The sequence below is a fragment of the Cucurbita pepo genome, chromosome 13 (assembly GCF_057944985.1).
Source record: "Cucurbita pepo subsp. pepo isolate OVF chromosome 13, ASM5794498v1, whole genome shotgun sequence".
Classification (NCBI taxonomy): domain Eukaryota; kingdom Viridiplantae; phylum Streptophyta; class Magnoliopsida; order Cucurbitales; family Cucurbitaceae; genus Cucurbita; species Cucurbita pepo.
Window position 1 is genome coordinate 2,288,374 of NC_141810.1, and position 17,928 is coordinate 2,306,301.

At 37.7% G+C, this 17,928-nt stretch overlaps 4 protein-coding genes across 4 annotated transcripts; 2 read left to right on the forward strand and 2 right to left on the reverse strand.

Annotated features, from left to right (window-relative positions):
* Positions 1-1,048: 1,048 nt before the first annotated feature.
* LOC111808165 (putative phospholipid hydroperoxide glutathione peroxidase) lies at positions 1,049-3,640 on the reverse strand. Its single transcript, XM_023693986.2, has 6 exons — positions 3,365-3,640; positions 2,757-2,833; positions 2,426-2,487; positions 2,174-2,292; positions 1,471-1,638; positions 1,049-1,333 (listed from the first exon to the last, which is right to left on the reverse strand). The coding sequence occupies exons 1-6, from the start codon at positions 3,407-3,409 to the stop codon at positions 1,301-1,303; spliced, it is 504 nt and encodes a 167-aa protein (XP_023549754.1). The 5' UTR covers positions 3,410-3,640; the 3' UTR covers positions 1,049-1,300.
* A 2,247-nt stretch (positions 3,641-5,887) lies between these two features.
* LOC111808164 (uncharacterized) lies at positions 5,888-7,512 on the forward strand. The gene has a single exon (XM_023693985.2). The coding sequence runs from the start codon at positions 5,951-5,953 to the stop codon at positions 7,289-7,291; it is 1,341 nt and encodes a 446-aa protein (XP_023549753.2). The 5' UTR covers positions 5,888-5,950; the 3' UTR covers positions 7,292-7,512.
* Positions 7,513-9,771: 2,259 nt separating this feature from the next.
* On the forward strand, positions 9,772-12,952 carry LOC111808608 (RNA-binding NOB1-like protein). Its single transcript, XM_023694698.2, has 5 exons — positions 9,772-10,196; positions 10,643-11,744; positions 12,056-12,224; positions 12,442-12,561; positions 12,681-12,952. Exons 1-5 carry the CDS (start codon positions 9,878-9,880, stop codon positions 12,831-12,833), a joined length of 1,863 nt encoding a protein of 620 aa, XP_023550466.2. The 5' UTR covers positions 9,772-9,877; the 3' UTR covers positions 12,834-12,952.
* A 250-nt stretch (positions 12,953-13,202) lies between these two features.
* On the reverse strand, positions 13,203-17,650 carry LOC111808607 (putative LRR receptor-like serine/threonine-protein kinase At1g63430). The gene is made up of 13 exons (XM_023694696.2): positions 17,267-17,650; positions 16,887-17,025; positions 16,728-16,799; positions 16,500-16,643; positions 16,286-16,423; positions 15,325-15,444; positions 15,192-15,256; positions 14,832-15,053; positions 14,472-14,677; positions 14,242-14,374; positions 13,986-14,152; positions 13,706-13,921; positions 13,203-13,631 (listed from the first exon to the last, which is right to left on the reverse strand). Exons 1-13 carry the CDS (start codon positions 17,352-17,354, stop codon positions 13,392-13,394), a joined length of 1,950 nt encoding a protein of 649 aa, XP_023550464.2. The 5' UTR covers positions 17,355-17,650; the 3' UTR covers positions 13,203-13,391.
* Positions 17,651-17,928: the final 278 nt, after the last annotated feature.

Below are 17,928 nucleotides of genomic sequence, written 5' to 3' on the forward strand. Positions count from 1 at the left end.
TAAATCGTAAGCAGACATATTTATTAGCGGTGAGCTCGGCCTGTTACAAATGGTATCAGAGACAGACATTGGACGGTGTACTAACCAGGACGTGGGTCTCTAAAGAGGTGAATTGTGAGATCCCACATCGATTTGGGAACAAACTACTCCATATAAGGGTGGAAACCTCTGCCTAGTAGAGACGTTTTAAGATCTCTAATATACTCATTTTAAAATCGTGAGCCTGATGGTGATACGTAACGGGTCAAAGTAGATAATATCTACTAGTGGTAGTTTCAAGCTATTACAAATGGTAGCAGAACCAGACACTGGGTAGTGTGCCAACGAGACATTGGGCCCGCAAGAAAGGTGAATGGTGAGATCTCACATCGGTTGAAGAGAGAGGAACGAAAACATTTCTTACAAGGATGTGGAAACCTTAAAATTGTGAAGTTATGGCAACACAATAGATTAAAAACCGACCGTATTAAAATGAGTCAAACTAGACCATATTTCATTTTATCATACTCAAACTATATATTAAAATTTAGTAAATATTTCAAATATATCACAATTTTGTTTTTTTTATTTAATATTTCTTTAGAACTTATTCCAATTCCAAATGAAAGGAACTAAAATAAAATAAAGCGAAAAAAAGATATTTTTGTCCGTATTAAATAAATATTTGTCATATAAACCATTATTTTATTTTTATATATTCACGACCATAACTTAATATATATTCCTATCAGACAACGTTAACTAACTTCAATTAATCATATTAATTAATAAATTCTCTTTTAATATAAAATAACACTAAAAAAATCGGAACCCACATGAACATATTTAATAAAAATACTAATATTGTAAATATAAAAACAATCAATTTGGTACTGCAAGAACTTAAATTGAGTGGGTGATCATGTCACGGTCAGGATCATCAAATAGTTCTGGTCTAAGGCGGGAAGCAACTGATCTATCATATCATAATATACTTATTTTTCTTATAAACACAAAAAAAGGCGACACAAACATAACTTAATGAATAAGAAATAAGAACACGTGGGGATGAAAACTGGGTTTTCGTGAAGAATCTGCCCAGAAATTTCAATTGAGCGAGACCCAGTTCATAAAAACACAGCTACACATTTGGGATCAACAAATCCAGACAGATTTATCAAAGCTCGAGCAACTTATTACATAATTCTCAACCTACAGCCTTGTAAATACATGGATATCATTCAGAAACCAGACCAAATACACAGCAGCTTTAGCTTTATTCATGTGTCTAATAATAACAAGAGAAAGACACACAGCACTTCTAAGCAGCTACCAGCAGCTTCTTCACATCCTTCTGCAAAAATACACCCAACCCCCCCACAGTTCAAACAGTGAGCTCATTGATTCTTGACTAATTGCAGTGATGGGAAGAAGAGAAAATGAAAAGATTACTCAAATAACTTGGTTTGAAGAACTATTGGATTCATTTACCTCAATGCTGAGCGGGGAAGTTGTTGGGGCGTAACGATCGACCACCTTTCCATCTTTGTTCACCAAGAACTTGGAGAAGTTCCACTTAATGCCGTCTCCAAAGATCCCACCTTTGCTCGACTTCAAGTACTTGTATAGAGGAGCGGCGTTCTTTCCATTCACGTCCACCTATTATGAAAAAGAAAATGAGCTTGGGAATGCTCATCTTGACTGTTTTTATAGCGCATAATAGCTACCACTTTAATCCACATTTCTTGTAATAGCTCAGGCCCACCGCTAGCAGATGTTGTCTGTTTTAGCTCGTTATATATCCCCATTAGCCTCACAGTTTTAAAACGTGTATGCTAGGGAGAAATTTTCACACCCGGAATGCTTTGTTCACCTCTACAACCAATGTGGGATCTCACAATCCACCTCCTTGGAGGTCCAGCGTCCTCGCCGGCACACCTCCTGGTGTCTGACTCTGATACCATTTGTAACAGCTCAAGCTCACTGCTAGCAGATATTGACCCGTTATATATCCATTAGCCTAACGATTTTAAAACATGTCTGCTCATGAGAGGTTTCCACACCCCCTTATTAGGAATGCTTCATTCTCTTCTACAACCGATATGAGATCTCACATCCCTTGTGTCAACCGAGTAAGACTATAATCCCAATAAAATTTTGAAGGTGTCAAGTCTATATCATAAATCTTATTTACCTTGTTAAAAATGGGGTACTCAGCCTTAAAACGGGTGCACGCAAACTGAACAATCTCTTCATTGGTTCCTGGCTCCTGGCTTCCAAATTGGTTGCACGGAAATGCAAGAATCTCAAATCCTATAAACAGAACACAAGCGTAAATGATAAATATGAACTTAGATGAAAAAGAAGAAAGGATGAATTGATGAAAAAGAAGAAAGGATGAATTGAAGCAAGAGAGAAGAGGGACTGAAGGATCTTTAGAACAAACCTTGGTCCTTGTATTTAGCATACAGTTGGGCCAGTTCAGTGTAGTTCGAATTAGTCAAGCCACTGCAGCAATGCATCAAAAACAGAACATTAAAAAGATATAGACTCAATATCAGTTCTTGGAATCTAGCATGGACATAACGCTATATTATACATCAAGTTCATACTAAAATTCTCTTAAATCTATAATGGCTCGTGAAGGCAAGCCTTCAGAAAATCTAGAGGACCTTTCATTCATGTGATTATGAATGGCAACTCAAAGTCATCATCCTACTATTTTGACTACATAGACACAAATTTTGAGACAGAGAAGGCATCATAAATCACGTTACCACTGGGACGCAACATTGACAATCAAGAGGACCTTTCCTTTGTAAATGCTGAGGTCGACATCATTTCCTCTAGCATCCTGTAAGCCGAGCCAAAAAAAATCATTAAAACTAAAAGATTTCAGCAAGAAGTTCCAAAAAGAAACTGCAACATTATGAACATGGCGTCATTGACAAGCAGTGACAAAACAATCACATGCCTAGGAAGAAAATCAAGCAGAGCTTCACAGAAAAAGGGGATTTCCCAACTTAATTAGAAAGCAAACTCAAAACTCATTGATTCAACCAGCCATCAAAAGGATGTGGAAATAGCTTGAATTGAAGGGAAATTCATAAACAGAGATGAGCAATTTACATGATACATTCACAATGATGATACCATACCTGCAAAGCTCTCTCAAAAAAGGATGAAACTAGTCGAAAGTTTGATTAAGATTACTAGTCCATATGATTTGATTACAATAACCTTAACACTTGAAGAACCCTAACAAAAGCCATTTCCCCTAAATTCCAAATTCTCAGCATTCAAAATGGGAGTTTCAACTCGACTCAACTCGATCTATAACCAAAAGAAACTCACAAAAACACGCAGAAGGAACAAGAAATCCAACCTTTACGGTGAAATCATGGACTGAAGTCTTGGAGGCGGTGGCCATAGTATGATCCAACCGAATAAACACCGAGCCAAGACGCGAAAAACCTGGATTAATTGGTGAAACGAAACGAGTTACAGAAAAACACTGCGAATTATGCAGAAGAGTTTGCTTCGAATCGGACGAGATTCGCTTATTCAAAACCAGAGGTGAAGAAGATAATGATCAAACGCTGAAGAAATTCCTTCCGACAAGAGAGCGAATTGAGATACAAAACATGGAGGATGCAAGCAGATGAACCATGAGGGCTTTATATATGATTTAGAAGACGCGTTTGACACGTGGCGCTCAATAGTTTGCCACGTTGGGATTTAGCTGGCGGAGGTTCGAACCGTACTCGGATATGAATGGACGGCTGATTTTCTTTTTTTCTTTTTCCCACTGCTTTAGTTTTCAATGTATTAATATTCTTTTATTACTTTAAATTTTAAATTACAAAAAATGTTTTTTTTTTTTTTAAATCTGATTTGTTTAAAAAATACTATCGTATCGTAAATATTTTAAATTAATAATCTGTTAAAATATTAAGTAATAATTAAAATCAATATAATTTTTCAAAATATATATTAAAATTAAGTTATAAATTTTAAATAAATGTAATATATATATATATATATAAAGAAATGTTTTAAAAACTAAATTTACTTAAAAATAAATAAAAACAATTATAACGAAAAGGTGAAAAAACAAGAACAACCCGAAACTAAAATTTAAATAATTATGCTCATCAATAAATGACTTATTATAACGAATAAACAGAAACAATGAGAAATATTCGGGTGTACGTTCCTTTTCTTATTATAACGAATAAACAGAAACCGTGAGAAACACTTCTTCCTTTTGGGTGACCCAATCATATAAACTCTATAACAATTAAGCGTGTTTAGCTCAAAATAATTTTATATTGGATACCTTTTTATAATATTTTTTGAGAATGACGGTTAGAATCAAAATAATCTTTATTTTTAAAATAAAATTAATTCAAGACAGTAAAAATAAGTAAATAATGTAATCATGTCGTAGGACTTATTAGGATTTTGGACAGAAATATATTATTATTATTATTATTATTATTATATTTTAAAGTATAAAAATGTGAGTTAATTTTTATAATAATTATTATTTTAGATGGAATTTTAATTTGGTTCGTCATTTGTGTGTGAATGAAATTAAGATTCCCTTTTACTCTTTTTTTTTTTTTTAAATAAAAAACGTATATAAAATACTTATTGACATCATAATTAGAAAATCAGTCAATATTGACGGCTGGATTACAAAAGTCAACGATCTATAGTTTCTAGAACGTTTTTAATTGTCATGGATGAGCTATGGGAATCAAACTCTCTCTCTACACTTTTATTTATTTTTAAATTTTAATCCTATTTTTTTCTTGTTAAAATTTTAAAAGTTATATTTATATATAAAATTTTAAGATTATTCTTTTTTGATTCATATGATTTTTTTAAAATGTCTATTATAAATTAAAAATAATTATATTATTCTTTAATTTATTTATTTTTTTTGTTTGTCCATCGATAATTTCGCATAAATATATTAATGTGAGCAAATTGAGTATTGGATAAGCCTCGGGTACTTTTTTAGCATTAATGAACTAAAGACCACATTAAGAGAAGAAGCTGCCGTGGCAGCTCCGGTGATCCATGGCGGTAGCCGAAACCGAGTCGAAGGGAATAAGACGCCTGTCGAGATCAGTATGGTAAGAAAATTATAACCCAATGCCCAAATGTATTTCAAGCGAATTCTTGCAAAGGTTTTTCTTGAAAGATGAACGACATTTACAACATCTTGCTAAGTCATTTTTCATTAGTTGTTTGTTGCCTCAATGGCAATGTCTGTGTCGGCTCCGATTGCCATCCCGACATCGACTGCTACAAGGGTAGGTGAGTCGTTGATCCCATCTCCGACCATTGCCACCGTGTGTCACGCTGTTTGGTCGTGTCAAAGCCAACCGTCTAGTTTGTCATTTGGTTTGCAATGATGTGTAATTTGAAGTATTCACTTTTCTTAACCTTATATGTAGAGCTATATATCATAATAAGATTTCGTGTCGAGTTTAGGGTGATGCTATATGTGAGATCCCACATCAGTTGGAGAGGTAACGAAACATTCTTTATAAGGGTGTGAAACCTCTCCACATGTTTTAAAAGCCTTGATGGCTCGAAAGGGAAAGCTCAAATAGAATAATATCTGCTAATGGTGGGTTTTGCTAGTTACAAATGGTATCAGGGCTAGACACCGGGCGGTGTCCAGCGAAGATGCTGGACCTCGAAGGGGGGTGGATTGTAAGATCGCATGTCGGTGGGAGAGGGAAAGCCCAACATAAGACAAATATTCCAAAAATTGTTGTTTTTTTTTTTTTTTTTTTAATGTTAAAATTGGAAACTATTCTAATAAAATCTGGCCCAAAACTAGGGATGGACCAGAAGCCCAATAGAGATATATAGAGCCCTAATTTTCCTTCCTCTGTAAAACCCTAAATTTTCGTCTTCCCCTAAAACCCCCTTTCAACCTCTGTTTGTTCTCATGGCGTCGTCGGATTCTGTTGCCCTTTCTTCCAGAGTTCGTCGGGAAACGGCGGAGAAAGCCGTTGAGTCTCTTCTTCAATGGCGAAATTCGAAACGAGAGAAACCCCAACTCTTCGACCAGGAAGATTTTTTATACCTCGTTGTAGCCCTAAAGAAAATACCTCCCAAAGGTCGCACAAACCCTTACAAAATCCCACTCCCACATTCCTTCCGCTCTGATTCTCCTGAAATCTGCCTCATAATTGACGACAGAAGCAGGTCCAATCTTACCAAAGATGACGCCAGGAAGAAAATTCAGTCGGAGAATATCCCAATCTCGAAGGTCATCAAGTTGTCGAAGCTTAAATCCGACTACCGTCCCTTTGAAGCTAAACGAAAGCTCTGTGATTCGTACGATATGTTTTTCGCCGATGATCGGGTTATTCCGCTGCTGCCGAGTCTGTTGGGGAAGCACTTCTACAAGAAGAAGAAGATTCCGGTGCCGTTGAATTTGAGGCATAAGAATTGGAAAGAACAGATCGAGAGGAGCTGTTCATCAGCTTTGTTGTATTTGAGGACAGGTACTTGTAGTGTAGTGAAAGTAGCGAAGACTTCGATGGAAGTTGAAGAGATAGTGAGTAATGTGATTGCAGCCATTGATGGGATTGCCGAGATTGTGCCTAAAAAATGGAGTAATGTGCGGTCGTTTCATTTGAAGGTCCTGGAATCGATTGCATTGCCAATTTACCAGACAGTGCCGGAGTTGAAGTTGAAGATTGATGCTGCCGTGAAGGGGGAAGAAAAGGGAGCAGAAAAAGAAGATGAAGCAGGAAAGAGTCCTACTCCTGTGAAGGTTAGCAACAAAAAAGAGAAAAAGTCGAGCATGAAAAAGGGTAGGATACATGAAGTTCGCTATATGGACAGTAATGGCGGAGAGTTGTCTGATGAAGATGACCTGAACGGTGATCTCGATGAAGACATGGATAATGCTGAGGTTAGTGAGAATCTCAAAAAGGGTAGTGATGAATTGAAGCGTAAGACACGGAGTAGAGTGAACAAAGTTAAACAAGAGCTCCAAAATGACTTGAATTCTGAGAAAACATTGAAGAAATCAACTGGTGTGAAGAAGGATGACAGTGTCAAACAAAAAAAGGAAAAGATATATGCAAAGAAGGATGATACGGTCAAACAAAAAAAGGATAAGGTAGCTGCGAAGAAGAAGGATGGAGGTAATATAAAGCAAAAGGAAGTTGAAGATGAAGGGTCTGCTGGGAAGAAGGTAAAAAAGAGTGGGGTTTCGAAGTCGAAAGCTGCTGATGGAACAAAGGTGAAGACAAAGAAATTGAAAGCGATGAAGTGATTGTTAGAGATGGATGAAGCTTGAGGAGCTCTGAAGGGACTCTCATCTTCATGATCCAAGTATGCTTACACATCCCGCTTTTTAAGTGGCAAGTTTTGAGTATCTCTAATCGTTTTCCATTTTTTCATCATGTTTGGAAAATGAACTGATTGATTTATATGTCTATGTCTACTGTCTGTTCTTAGTTAAAGAAATTCTGAAATCTTGATGTTTGCTCTTTACCTGTGTTAAAATGCTTTCGTTTCTTTACAATTAGTTTTCCCCATCGATTGAAACAGACATTATTACCCAGTAATCTTAGCCTCAAGTCAACTTCATAGCCCAACAAAACTAGCAAAGTCTTGGTGTTTTACCTGTTAGAACAAAGTGTAGAAAAGCAATCAGTCACCACTGTAAACTGAAAAGACTGTTCTAGTGACGAGATGGATGTTCTTGTAAAGAAGCAGGGAGAGGAAGAGTGATGAAATGGGTAGAGCTAGAAAGGAACATGGGTTGTTGATGGATTAGAAATGCGTTACTGGGAGTGGAGTTTTGTAAGGACTGATTGACCAATTCTAGAAAGGTTAAATTACAAATTTCGGCTATTTGGTTTTAAAAGTTTGGATTTCCGAAGGGAGGTGGGTTGTGATATCCCATATTGGTTGGGGAGGAGAACAAACCACCATTTATAAGGGTGTGGAAACCTTCCCTTAGCAGACGCGTTTTAAAGCCCTGAGGGGAAGCCCAAAAGGGAAAGCCCAAAGAGGACAATATCTGCTAGCGGTGGGCCTGAGTTGTTACAAAGTCTTTTTGGTTTAATAAAATCTCATAAATAGTCTACCGATTGAGTACGTGAGACACCCTAGAATCTTAGACGATGATAAATATAAAGAAAAAGTAAAAACGTTCAAGGTCCTAAACCCAGAATTACTATCTGAACACGTTGGCTCAAACCCCATCGATTGCATTCTATATCTTGTTACCCTAGCTACTTAACTAATATTGGCACATTGATAGCTAACTGTCACGTACTCAGTTTGTTAGTGACTTCTAATGGTAGAGACTAGACTATCTATGTGGTTGTATCAAATCACGAGGAACATGTACTCAGTTTGTTAGTGACTTCTAATGGTAGAGACTAGACTATCTATGTGGTTGTATCAAATCACGAGGAACATGGACTCGTTCTAACTCGTTCAATTTGAAATTTAAGGTTTTAGAAATGAGTATGGATAGAAACTTATGAATTCTGGGGAAGAACAACACCTGCAACCAAGAAATCAACCCCCAACCTAATCAAGAAGAAGGGAGAAGAGGAATTATTAGGGGGATTGGATTGATCAAAATTTAGATGGGGCTGTTAGTTCTCCGACGTCGCTCGAAATTAGCCCTCGAAACACATAACCATCTTCGACCAACCTGGAGAAGAACACTACAGTGCAGGAAGAAGTTGATTTGGTTGGGTTGGGGGGATTGGAATAATAAGTTTAGCTTCATCTTTATCTGCAGCTCCTCTTGTTTCTCTCCTCTCTTCGGACCCGACCTCAACCTGTGAAATCTATACATTACAACGACACACCGACGAGTTATAAGTCTATGAACCATCTAGATTTTCCATTCATTCTTCCCCCTATCATATCTAAATTCTCTCTTTTTCTTTTTCAATGATACATGAAAGCTTACAGCCAACTAATTGGAACTTCATGGTTTGGAACTGTTTTTAAGATTTATTAGAGGTATGAGAACTAAATATGAACGTTCTGAAAATATAGACACTAATAAACAACGAAGTTTAGAAACAAAAATGACGTTTTAACTAATAAATATATAATGATTTCGAAGGGTTGTGTTGAGTGAGGATTCTAACGTTGGTATTTTCACAGGTGAGAAAACGTACTTTCAAATGAAACAAAAAGTAAAAGAGATGAACTTATAAAGTAATGAATGTGTGAAAAGGATTCTTAAATCAAGTAATGAATATGTTTTTTTTAATAATATTTTTTTGTACTAAAAATCTATAATTAAGAAGAAAAAATTATATTTTTTTTTGTGTAAAATTTTCTAGATTTAAAAATGTTGAACTCTCTCAAATAATTAATATTTTTAATGATATATTTGAAAACTTCGAAGATTAATAGATTTATTAAATATCTAATAAGACTCTAAACTTATTCGAATAAAAGAAAATAGTTCGATAATCTATTAGACACAATTTAAATTTCATAAACTTATTAAATTAAAGAATTTAAAAGGCACATTTAATAAAAGTAAAATATAGAACATTCATTATAATTTTTGTTTTTTTTTTTTTTGGAAAGTTTTGCCTCAATTTTAAAATATATATTTAAAAGTTAGATGGAAATAAATAGTAAAAAATGATTATAAAATTATATGAAATTATAATAAATATGTCAAAAAAAGAAAATAATTTTTATTAATTTTTCTTTGCAATATTAAGTTCAATCCGACGACGTTTTAAGTTTTTTCCTGACATAACTGGAGAACTGCTCCAATTTTTTTCTAGGGTTTTAGGGTTTCAATTAGGCATCAAACTCCCATCACTTTGCCACAGGTTTTGAGTTTGTTCTTCCTCTTCTTCTTGCGACAATGGAGAGCCCTTCTCCGGCTTCGTGCTGGAGCAATGTCGTGAAATCTCAGCCGGCTCCGAAGCCTCAGCATCAGACTCCGACCTCCTCCGTCCAAGTATTCGCCGATAGCTGCAAGTCCAGTCAAGGCGTTGCTGTTGCCGTTGTTGATGCCAACGCCATTATCCAAGGAGGAGAGAAGCTTTCCACCTGCGCGGATAAGTTTGTTTCCGTTCCTGAGGTTTTGGATGAGGTTCGCGATCCTGTGTCTCGCCATAGACTCGCCTTCGTCCCCTTCTCTCTCGAATCCATGGATCCCTCTCCTGAAGCTCTCAATAAAGGTAGACTTCCAAATTCTAGTCCCTCTCTGCCCCTATGCGCCGGTTGTGTTGTTACTTGGAAGTTGAACAGGTTGTTGTTTATACAAGTAACGATCGGATGAAAGGTTTAAGCTGTACTACCATTAGAGTGTGTTTGGATGGTTTTGAGAGCAACGTTTAAGTGCTTCGGAGTGCTTTTTTAAGTGTTTCTAGAGTCATATTGGCTTGCTAAATTTTATCTTTTTGAGAATTACTTTTAGTTGGATTAAATTTTCAGAGTAATTTTTATGTGTTTGAAACTCTGGCCTCTTATTGGAAAGAAATGTGAAGCATGCAAATTATAGTCTACGTTGTGGTAGCCTTTTGAAATTGGTCTTACTAGATACTGTCTCACTTGTTGTTGTTGATATCACCGTGTGCATTCCTAGTTTCCACCGTTGTAATGCATTTTCTTTTGAATCTTACAGTAATCAAGTTTGCAAGGGCAACTGGTGACTTACAGACGCTTTCAGATGTTGATATTAAACTTATTGCCCTCACTTACACGTTGGAGACTCAGATCCATGGAACCAAACATCTCCGTGAGTGTCCTCCCCCTGTCCACATGGTTAATACAAAGAGGTTACCTGAGAAAGACATGCCGGGGTGGGGCTCTAACGTTCCTAATTTGGAAGAATGGGAAGCATTAGAGCAAGATGCTGATGCTCCGTCCAATTCAACATCGAAGATTCTTCCTTTGCAGGATTTAAACTTGAACATCATCCCTTCAGATGGTCAATCTGAAGATCTTTCACTAGAGCCCAAGAATGGGAAATACTTGGAGCATCAAGATGAAACTGAGAGTGCATCAGGAAGATCAAGGAGGTATCCTCCAAAGAAGAAGGAAATTAATATTGAAGGGAAGAAGATGGTGGCTGATGGAATTGATGCATCTCAGGGACAATGTGATGATAATGAGGGTGAGTGGACACCTGCCGTCAGTCGAAGTACTCAGAGAAGATATATTAGGAGGAAAGCCAGACGTGAATATTACGAGTCCTTAGCTGAAAAGGATGGTCTGCAAGATGTTGAAACCACAGATGGTGACATCCAAGTGGAACCTAAGAGTTCAGGTCAATCACAGGATAAAATCTCTGAACTGCCAAATTCTGGAAATTTGAATGAGAGTCGGATAGAAGAAGGGACAAACAATAGTGAGAACCTCTCACAAATTTTGAAGCAGATGAGGCTGGAAGAAGATTCATTAAATACCCTTCATGTGGAAGGGCTTGGCGCTTCCACAAAAGAAGGATTTGATGAGAGTGAGTTGGAGGATGCTGTGGCTGTTGAGGGCTCGGATTATACAGTAAAGGATGAAATGGAACACAGAGAAGACTTGAGTCAGACTAATGAAAGTGTAGACACGTCAAATGTAGATGATGTTAGCAGTGATCAGTGTTGGATGCTCAGATCATTGTCTGAATCAAGTGTAGCATGTGTAACTGGTGACTTCGCGATGCAGAATGTCCTTCTGCAAATGGGTTTACGATTGTTGGCTCCAGGAGGAATGCAGATCCGGCAACTACATAGGTATATTTATATTACGTGGTCCTCCAAATTTTGTTAAATCATCACCAATTACCAATTGTTTATCAAACTTGACATCCAATAATTACAACTAAGTCATTCCCTTTCTGACCCACCTTCTAAGTTCTGAGAACCCCTCAACAATCTTCTTTCCAACCGATGATTTAGAAATGTTCGTTTTTTCTTACTCGAGCCAACTTTCAGGCCTATGAGTCAGTGTTTATTGCCTCGTATACTGGTCGAGTAGTTTGTTTGAGATAAATTCATTATGTTTAATGCAATTACACACTCAAATTTCACAATGTGTTGCTCAGGTGGATTTTGAAATGTCACGCCTGCTACAATGTCACAGCTGAAATTGGAAGGATCTTTTGCCCGAAGTGTGGAAATGGTGGAACTTTACGCAAGGTAGCTGTTACAGTTGGCGAGAACGGAGTTGTGTTAGCAGCTCGTAAGCCGAGGATCACTCTGCGAGGCACAAAAGTGAGTATTTCTGATCGTTGCCCTTCAGAATTATCTAAAATTTCATTCACACTTTTAAGTATCTTTCTCAATGGTCATGTACTTGTATATATTCGCTCATGAACAGTATGGTAGTCTATGGCTTGTTTTATATTTCAGAGCCCTTCTCCCACAAAAAGCCGTTGATTAGGCATGGTTTCTAACCTTCTAGAAATGTGTGTTTTCCTTTTACGTACAGTTTTCACTTCCTCTACCGCAAGGTGGAAGAGACGCCATTACCAAAAATCTTGTCTTACGTGAAGATCAACTCCCGCAGAAATTTCTTCATCCCAAAACCAAGAAGAAAGCTAATAAGCAGGTTATTTTCCAATCAAAATTGCCTCACTCCAGTCTATCTTGGTTTATTTATGATCAGATTTTATTAAATTTTCACCATAACTTCATAGCCAAGTAGTAATCTCCATATTTCATTTTCAGGGAGATGACTTCTATCCCGTGGATAATTTCTTCAGCCACCACAATACTGATAAGAGGGCTCCTTTGCAGCCTCCTGTAAGGCAGGCTTTAGCAGTCTTTAGTGGGAAGAGAAATCCGAATGATAACCACTACTCCCGATCTAAGCATAAGTAGACCCAAGTATTTATGGATTTCATGTTCATTACAGTTTTCATAACTACAAATTTTGATGAATATCTTTTGAGATTGGATTAATTTATTCAAATTGATAAGCTCAGCTTAAATGAGTTCAATTTTGCCCTGAATTTCCTTCAAAATACTTGTTCGGTGTGACTTTATTTGTGAATATGTAATCCCAATAACATTTTTGGTAAATATTTGGTTTGAGTAAATTGCATCAAGTTATGTATAGTTCAGCTAGTTAGAGTATATATTCTCGAGTATCGATTTAAGAGGTCAAACCTTTGATGCAAAGGGGAAACCGAAACAGCAGAGAACAAATTTGTTTCAACTTCTTTGTTGCTTTGTGATTAAATGACACTCTGATTAAAGCTATTGTGATATTGGCATACTTTTGATGCTAGGACTTATACAGCCTGCTTTCTAGGATTGAACATGTACACAATGAATTCAGGAACTTAAACAAGCTATAAAAAAAACAAAAGAAAACGGGAAAAATTAGAGTATTACAACTTTTGTGTGTGTCAATTTGTATGTGTACCTTCACTACTTCTATGAGAGTGCAAGCTCTGCCCATGCCAAAGAAGATGCCTTAAACTCAATGGCAACAGATGTGTCAATTCTAGTTTCTAACATGGTGCAGACCTCCTTCATCGATAGCGATTTCGGCTGCTGGTAGATGCAGAGGTTCATCACCTCACAGATCACCTCGAGGTCTTCGTATCTAAAATGCTTCAGTTCGGGATCGACAATGTAAGCCATCACTTCTGGCATTTCAATATAGTCCTTGACCTGTATCAGAAAAGTTTTGAGTACTAAAGCAGGTACACTTTCAAATATTGACTAATCCACAACTGGTTTCTTACCCAATCTACCAAGTTTCCTTTGACTTTGCAGTACAGAGGCCTCCCGCTGATGATTTCGAGTAGAAGGACGCCGAAAGCATAGATGTTACCCTGCACGTCGAGATGTCTTGCTTCTAGAGAGTTTGGAAGAACACATATCGCACCTTGGCTGCCGATAGCACCCAAATTCTTCTCCGATCGTGAAAGAATCGTCTTCCAACTTTCAAAGTCTATCAGCTGAAAGAATCGTTTTCTTAATCTCCATCTTAAGAAAACTTCTTCAAAGATTACCAAGATTTACCTTTGGAGAAAAGTCATCTGTAAGATATACAGCATTGGAACTCAGCTCAGAGATGGTGAATGGAGGTTGGAGCTCGGTATGAAGATACTCGAGTCCACGAGCAATGCCTAAGATAATCTTCATGCGTCTCGTCCACGATAACTGAGACGCTTCTCCATCTGCAGTCACTGTATGACAGTAATCAACAAGAACATATGAGAAGAATCATGACAAATTAGGAACAAAAGTAAGAAACAAGAAGAAAATGTTGGGTTACAATGTAGATGCTCATATAATGTGCCATTTGATGCATAATCAAAAACCAGCATCCTCGTAAATGGACTACTCTCTCTGCAATAACCCAGTAATTTCCCTGTATTCTCGTGGTTGATTCGCGCCAAATCCGCTACCTAGATAGATATTCGAGATGAGAACTTAACTCAAAAATTGTCGACAAGCTAAATCATTTCCTCGTCGTTGATTAAAAGAAAGCAAAAGAAACAATACCTCCGTCTGAAAATAGAGTTCGAGGTATCCTGTCCATTGCTCTTCTTTCATGCTCATCGAGATAACTGCAATCTCGGGTCCGGTTTTCATGGTGCCCTTGTATACCAAACTGTCCTGAGATGAGCCAATTATGTTGCTGAAATCTTCACAAGCTAGTTCGAGTTCTTGTCGACTAAATCTCGTTACATCCTTCAAAATCTCAGGATCTGCATAAAAAACGACATTAACATTGCTATCTTTTTCTTCCTAAAAACACGACTCTGGATGAATAAATGAAGCGTTTATCGACTCATATGCATATATACTATGATTATAGAGGTCGATACTTCCTATCAACCGCAAAAGACGAGGATAACAAACCTATGTAAACCGGAGCGTAGTACTTCCTACTGCCAGCTTTCTTCCATGGCAGTATGATGGAGGATTTTCTATTGAATTTCTGGACTGCAGTAAGAACAGCAACAAGGAACAGAGAACCCACCAGAGTTCCTGTTACTATCTCAAGGGCCAAAAGCCAGACAGGTTTCGACGTTGTTTCGTGATGGTTCTGCTCGTGGCTTCCCGGATGGCTCTTGGTCTTAGCTGGTCATTAAGAATCAATAATAGAATGGCAATCAGTACTAGTTATAGAACAAGCTAGAAACTACAAGTTTTCAAATCAGATGTTCGTTTTCGCTTCAGTTACGAGCAAACTATGCAACTACGACAAATGCCACGCACCGCATTGAGATGAAGGACGTTGTTTGGGGTTACTGTTATTGAGGCAATTCCCTTGGAAACTTGACCTGCAGGAAGTGGTTCAAAGATGGAACTGAACTATCAATTCTAGAATGAGAGAAAACTAGGGAGGTACCTTGGGATATACCCCAAGCATTTCGGTATGCTCCCGACAAAAAAGTTATACGAAAAGTCGGCAACTCTTAGCTGAGACGAGCCACAAAATCCAGTCAAGTCCATGTTTGACGCATTGTACCTGAAACATGAGTAGAACATATGTAACGCCCCAAGCCCACCACTAACAGATATTGTTCTCTTTGGGCTTTTCCTTCCTACCTTCTCTCCAAGGTTTTTAAAACACGTCCGCTTGGGGAGGTTTCCACACCCCTATAAAGAATGTTTCGTTCTCCACAATCCACCCCTTTCGGGGTCCATTGCTGGCACTCATTCCTTCTCCAATCGATGTGGAGCCCCCCAATCCACCCCTTTCAGGGGCCAACGTCCATGCGGTCACACCACCCCGTGTCTGGCTTTGATGGCATTTGTAATGCTCCAAGCCCACCGCTAATAGATATTATCCTCTTTGGGCTTTCCCTTCCCGGCTTCCCTCCAAGGTTTTTAAAACACGTTTCCTAGAAGGAGGTTTCCACACCCTTATAAAGAATGTTTCGTTCTCCACAATCCACCCCTTTCGAGGTCCATTGCTGGCACTCATTCCTTCTCCAATCGATGTGGAGCCCCCAATCCACCCCTTTCAGGGCCCAACGTCCATGCGGTCACACCACCCCATGTCTCACTTTGATGGCATTTGTAATGCTCCAAGCCCACCACTAACAAATATTGTCCTCTTTGGGCTTTCCCTCCCAGGCTTCCCTCCAAGTTTTTTAAAACGCGTTTCATAGAAAGAGGTTTCCACACCCTTATAAAGAATGCTTCGTTTTCCTCCCAACCAACGTGGGAACTCACAACATAAGACAAGGAAAAAATGAAGGAAGTTCGAGCGGAGAAGGGCTATAAAAAGAACCCCTTAAAAGAGAAGGGCTATGACAAAAACGGCTAGTTAGTCAAATCCTTCCATGGAAACAAAGTCCACTTACAATCCAGTATGATCTGAATAGTCACCAGCAGCAACAGCTCCTCCAAGCTTATTTCGATCCAGCCTTAGTTCCTCAAGGTATCTCAAATGTCCCAGCTCAGGAGGCAGCTTACCAGTGAGCCCATTAGACTGTAGGTTTCTGCCACCACAGCAAAGGAACAAACATTAAAGAAACCCATTAATGGCAACCTCAAAGGAAGAGGAATTGACCATACATTTTCACAACATTGGTTAAATGCCCAAACTCAGAAGGAATTGGACCAGTGAGTTGATTCACCCCTAAGTCCAACACTCTGAGGTTCTTCAAGCACCCCAACTCCTTAGGAACTGGACCAAGCAGCTTATTCCCATGCAAAATCCTACACCCCATCACACAAAAATGCACTTAAAAGAAGAGAACTCTTCAGTGTTTTCACTTCCCAGTGAAGTGGAAAATGACTTACAGTTCGTCCAAGAAGCTGAGCTGACCCAAATCTCGTGGAAGAAATCCTTTAATGGCAGAATATGAAATGTTACTGTAAAAGAAGAGTGCCAAAACATAAGCCTGTGATAGTTCTAAGAAACTATTGGGAACTTTGAATGGAAGTGAAGCCATATCTAACATCTTTGTAACATGGTCTCTATTGGGAGAACACGAAATGCCAGACCATAAACAAGGATCTTCATAAAGGCTGTTCCAGTTGGAGAAGACTTCAAATGGATCTTCAAATATTTCTAACCTGAAGGCCATAAGAGCCGACACTAAACAAAACCAAGAAACAAATTCTTAGCAATAAGGGATCGTTAAGCCAAAACCCACTTCTAATTTTAGCAGTAGCTTGACTAATCCAAAACATAAACACAATAATCTGTACAGCAAACATCGGAGCAAGCAGATTTCAACAGTTTTTCTTTCCAGAATTTACCATTTTCTTGAAACAGCGAAGAACATAAAGATACAAGATCTAAGAAACCAAAGATTAAGGGACAGAAGAACACATACCTTCATTAGAAGAAACAGAATGAGAAGCCCCAAAAAGAACCCCCAAATTTAAACAGAGAATCAGCAGAAGAGAATCAAACGATTTCATGTTCTTCTCTCAGTTTTCCACAAGAAAATCAAGTTTCAGGGGCAGTTCATATCCAGAAGAGCAAGATTGAAACAAACCCAGAAAAAATGGGAGAAGGGAGAGCAAAAGGGAACCAAAAAAGTGGAAGAAACTTGGGTTGTGTGGAAGAAGAAGCAATAATCCAGTTGAAATGGAGGAATTAAGTGATATTGGAGAGAATTTTTGGTTCCAGAGAAAGAACTGAGAAGAAAAAAGAAATAAAGGGAAGCAGAGAAAAAGGAAGTCTAAAGAAATGGATTGAACAAAAGGAGCAAAGGCAAAGTGTGAGTGACAGATAGATGGCAATACAGAATGTTTTGGATTTAGGATTTTTCCTTTTTTTTTTTTTTTTTTTTCTCTCTAATTTTGAAAACGGATAAATATTAAACTTAAATTATCCGACTTTATTTAATAGATTCCTAAGCTTCCAAAATGTGTAATAAATTTTTAAAATTTTCAATTGGTGCGTCCACATCTCACACATATTCAAATATTTTAAAAATTAATTGATCTATTAAATATAAATTCATCTCTAGAACTCAAAAATTTTAATTTT

What these genes read in the sequence shown, in the direction of transcription:
- LOC111808164 (XM_023693985.2), top strand. Translation starts at nt 5,951, where the DNA reads ATGGCGTCGTCGGATTCTGTTGCCCTTTCTTCCAGAGTTCGTCGGGAA.
- LOC111808607 (XM_023694696.2), bottom strand. Translation starts at nt 17,354, where the DNA reads ATGAAATCGTTTGATTCTCTTCTGCTGATTCTCTGTTTAAATTTGGGG. An exon ending in TTCTGTTTCTTCTAATGAAG is followed by an intron (nt 17,026 to 17,266) that starts GTATGTGTTCTT and finishes GGTTTTGTTTAG; the next exon opens with TGTCGGCTCTTATGGCCTTC. An exon ending in ATTATATGAGCATCTACATT is followed by an intron (nt 14,153 to 14,241) that starts GTAACCCAACAT and finishes ACTGTCATACAG; the next exon opens with TGACTGCAGATGGAGAAGCG.
- LOC111808608 (XM_023694698.2), top strand. Translation starts at nt 9,878, where the DNA reads ATGGAGAGCCCTTCTCCGGCTTCGTGCTGGAGCAATGTCGTGAAATCT. An exon ending in TCCTGAAGCTCTCAATAAAG is followed by an intron (nt 10,197 to 10,642) that starts GTAGACTTCCAA and finishes TGAATCTTACAG; the next exon opens with TAATCAAGTTTGCAAGGGCA. An exon ending in AGAAGAAAGCTAATAAGCAG is followed by an intron (nt 12,562 to 12,680) that starts GTTATTTTCCAA and finishes TTTCATTTTCAG; the next exon opens with GGAGATGACTTCTATCCCGT.
- LOC111808165 (XM_023693986.2), bottom strand. Translation starts at nt 3,409, where the DNA reads ATGGCCACCGCCTCCAAGACTTCAGTCCATGATTTCACCGTAAAG. An exon ending in TCCATGATTTCACCGTAAAG is followed by an intron (nt 2,834 to 3,364) that starts GTTGGATTTCTT and finishes CTCGGCTTACAG; the next exon opens with GATGCTAGAGGAAATGATGT. An exon ending in CTTCCCCGCTCAGCATTGAG is followed by an intron (nt 1,334 to 1,470) that starts GTAAATGAATCC and finishes GTATTTTTGCAG; the next exon opens with AAGGATGTGAAGAAGCTGCT.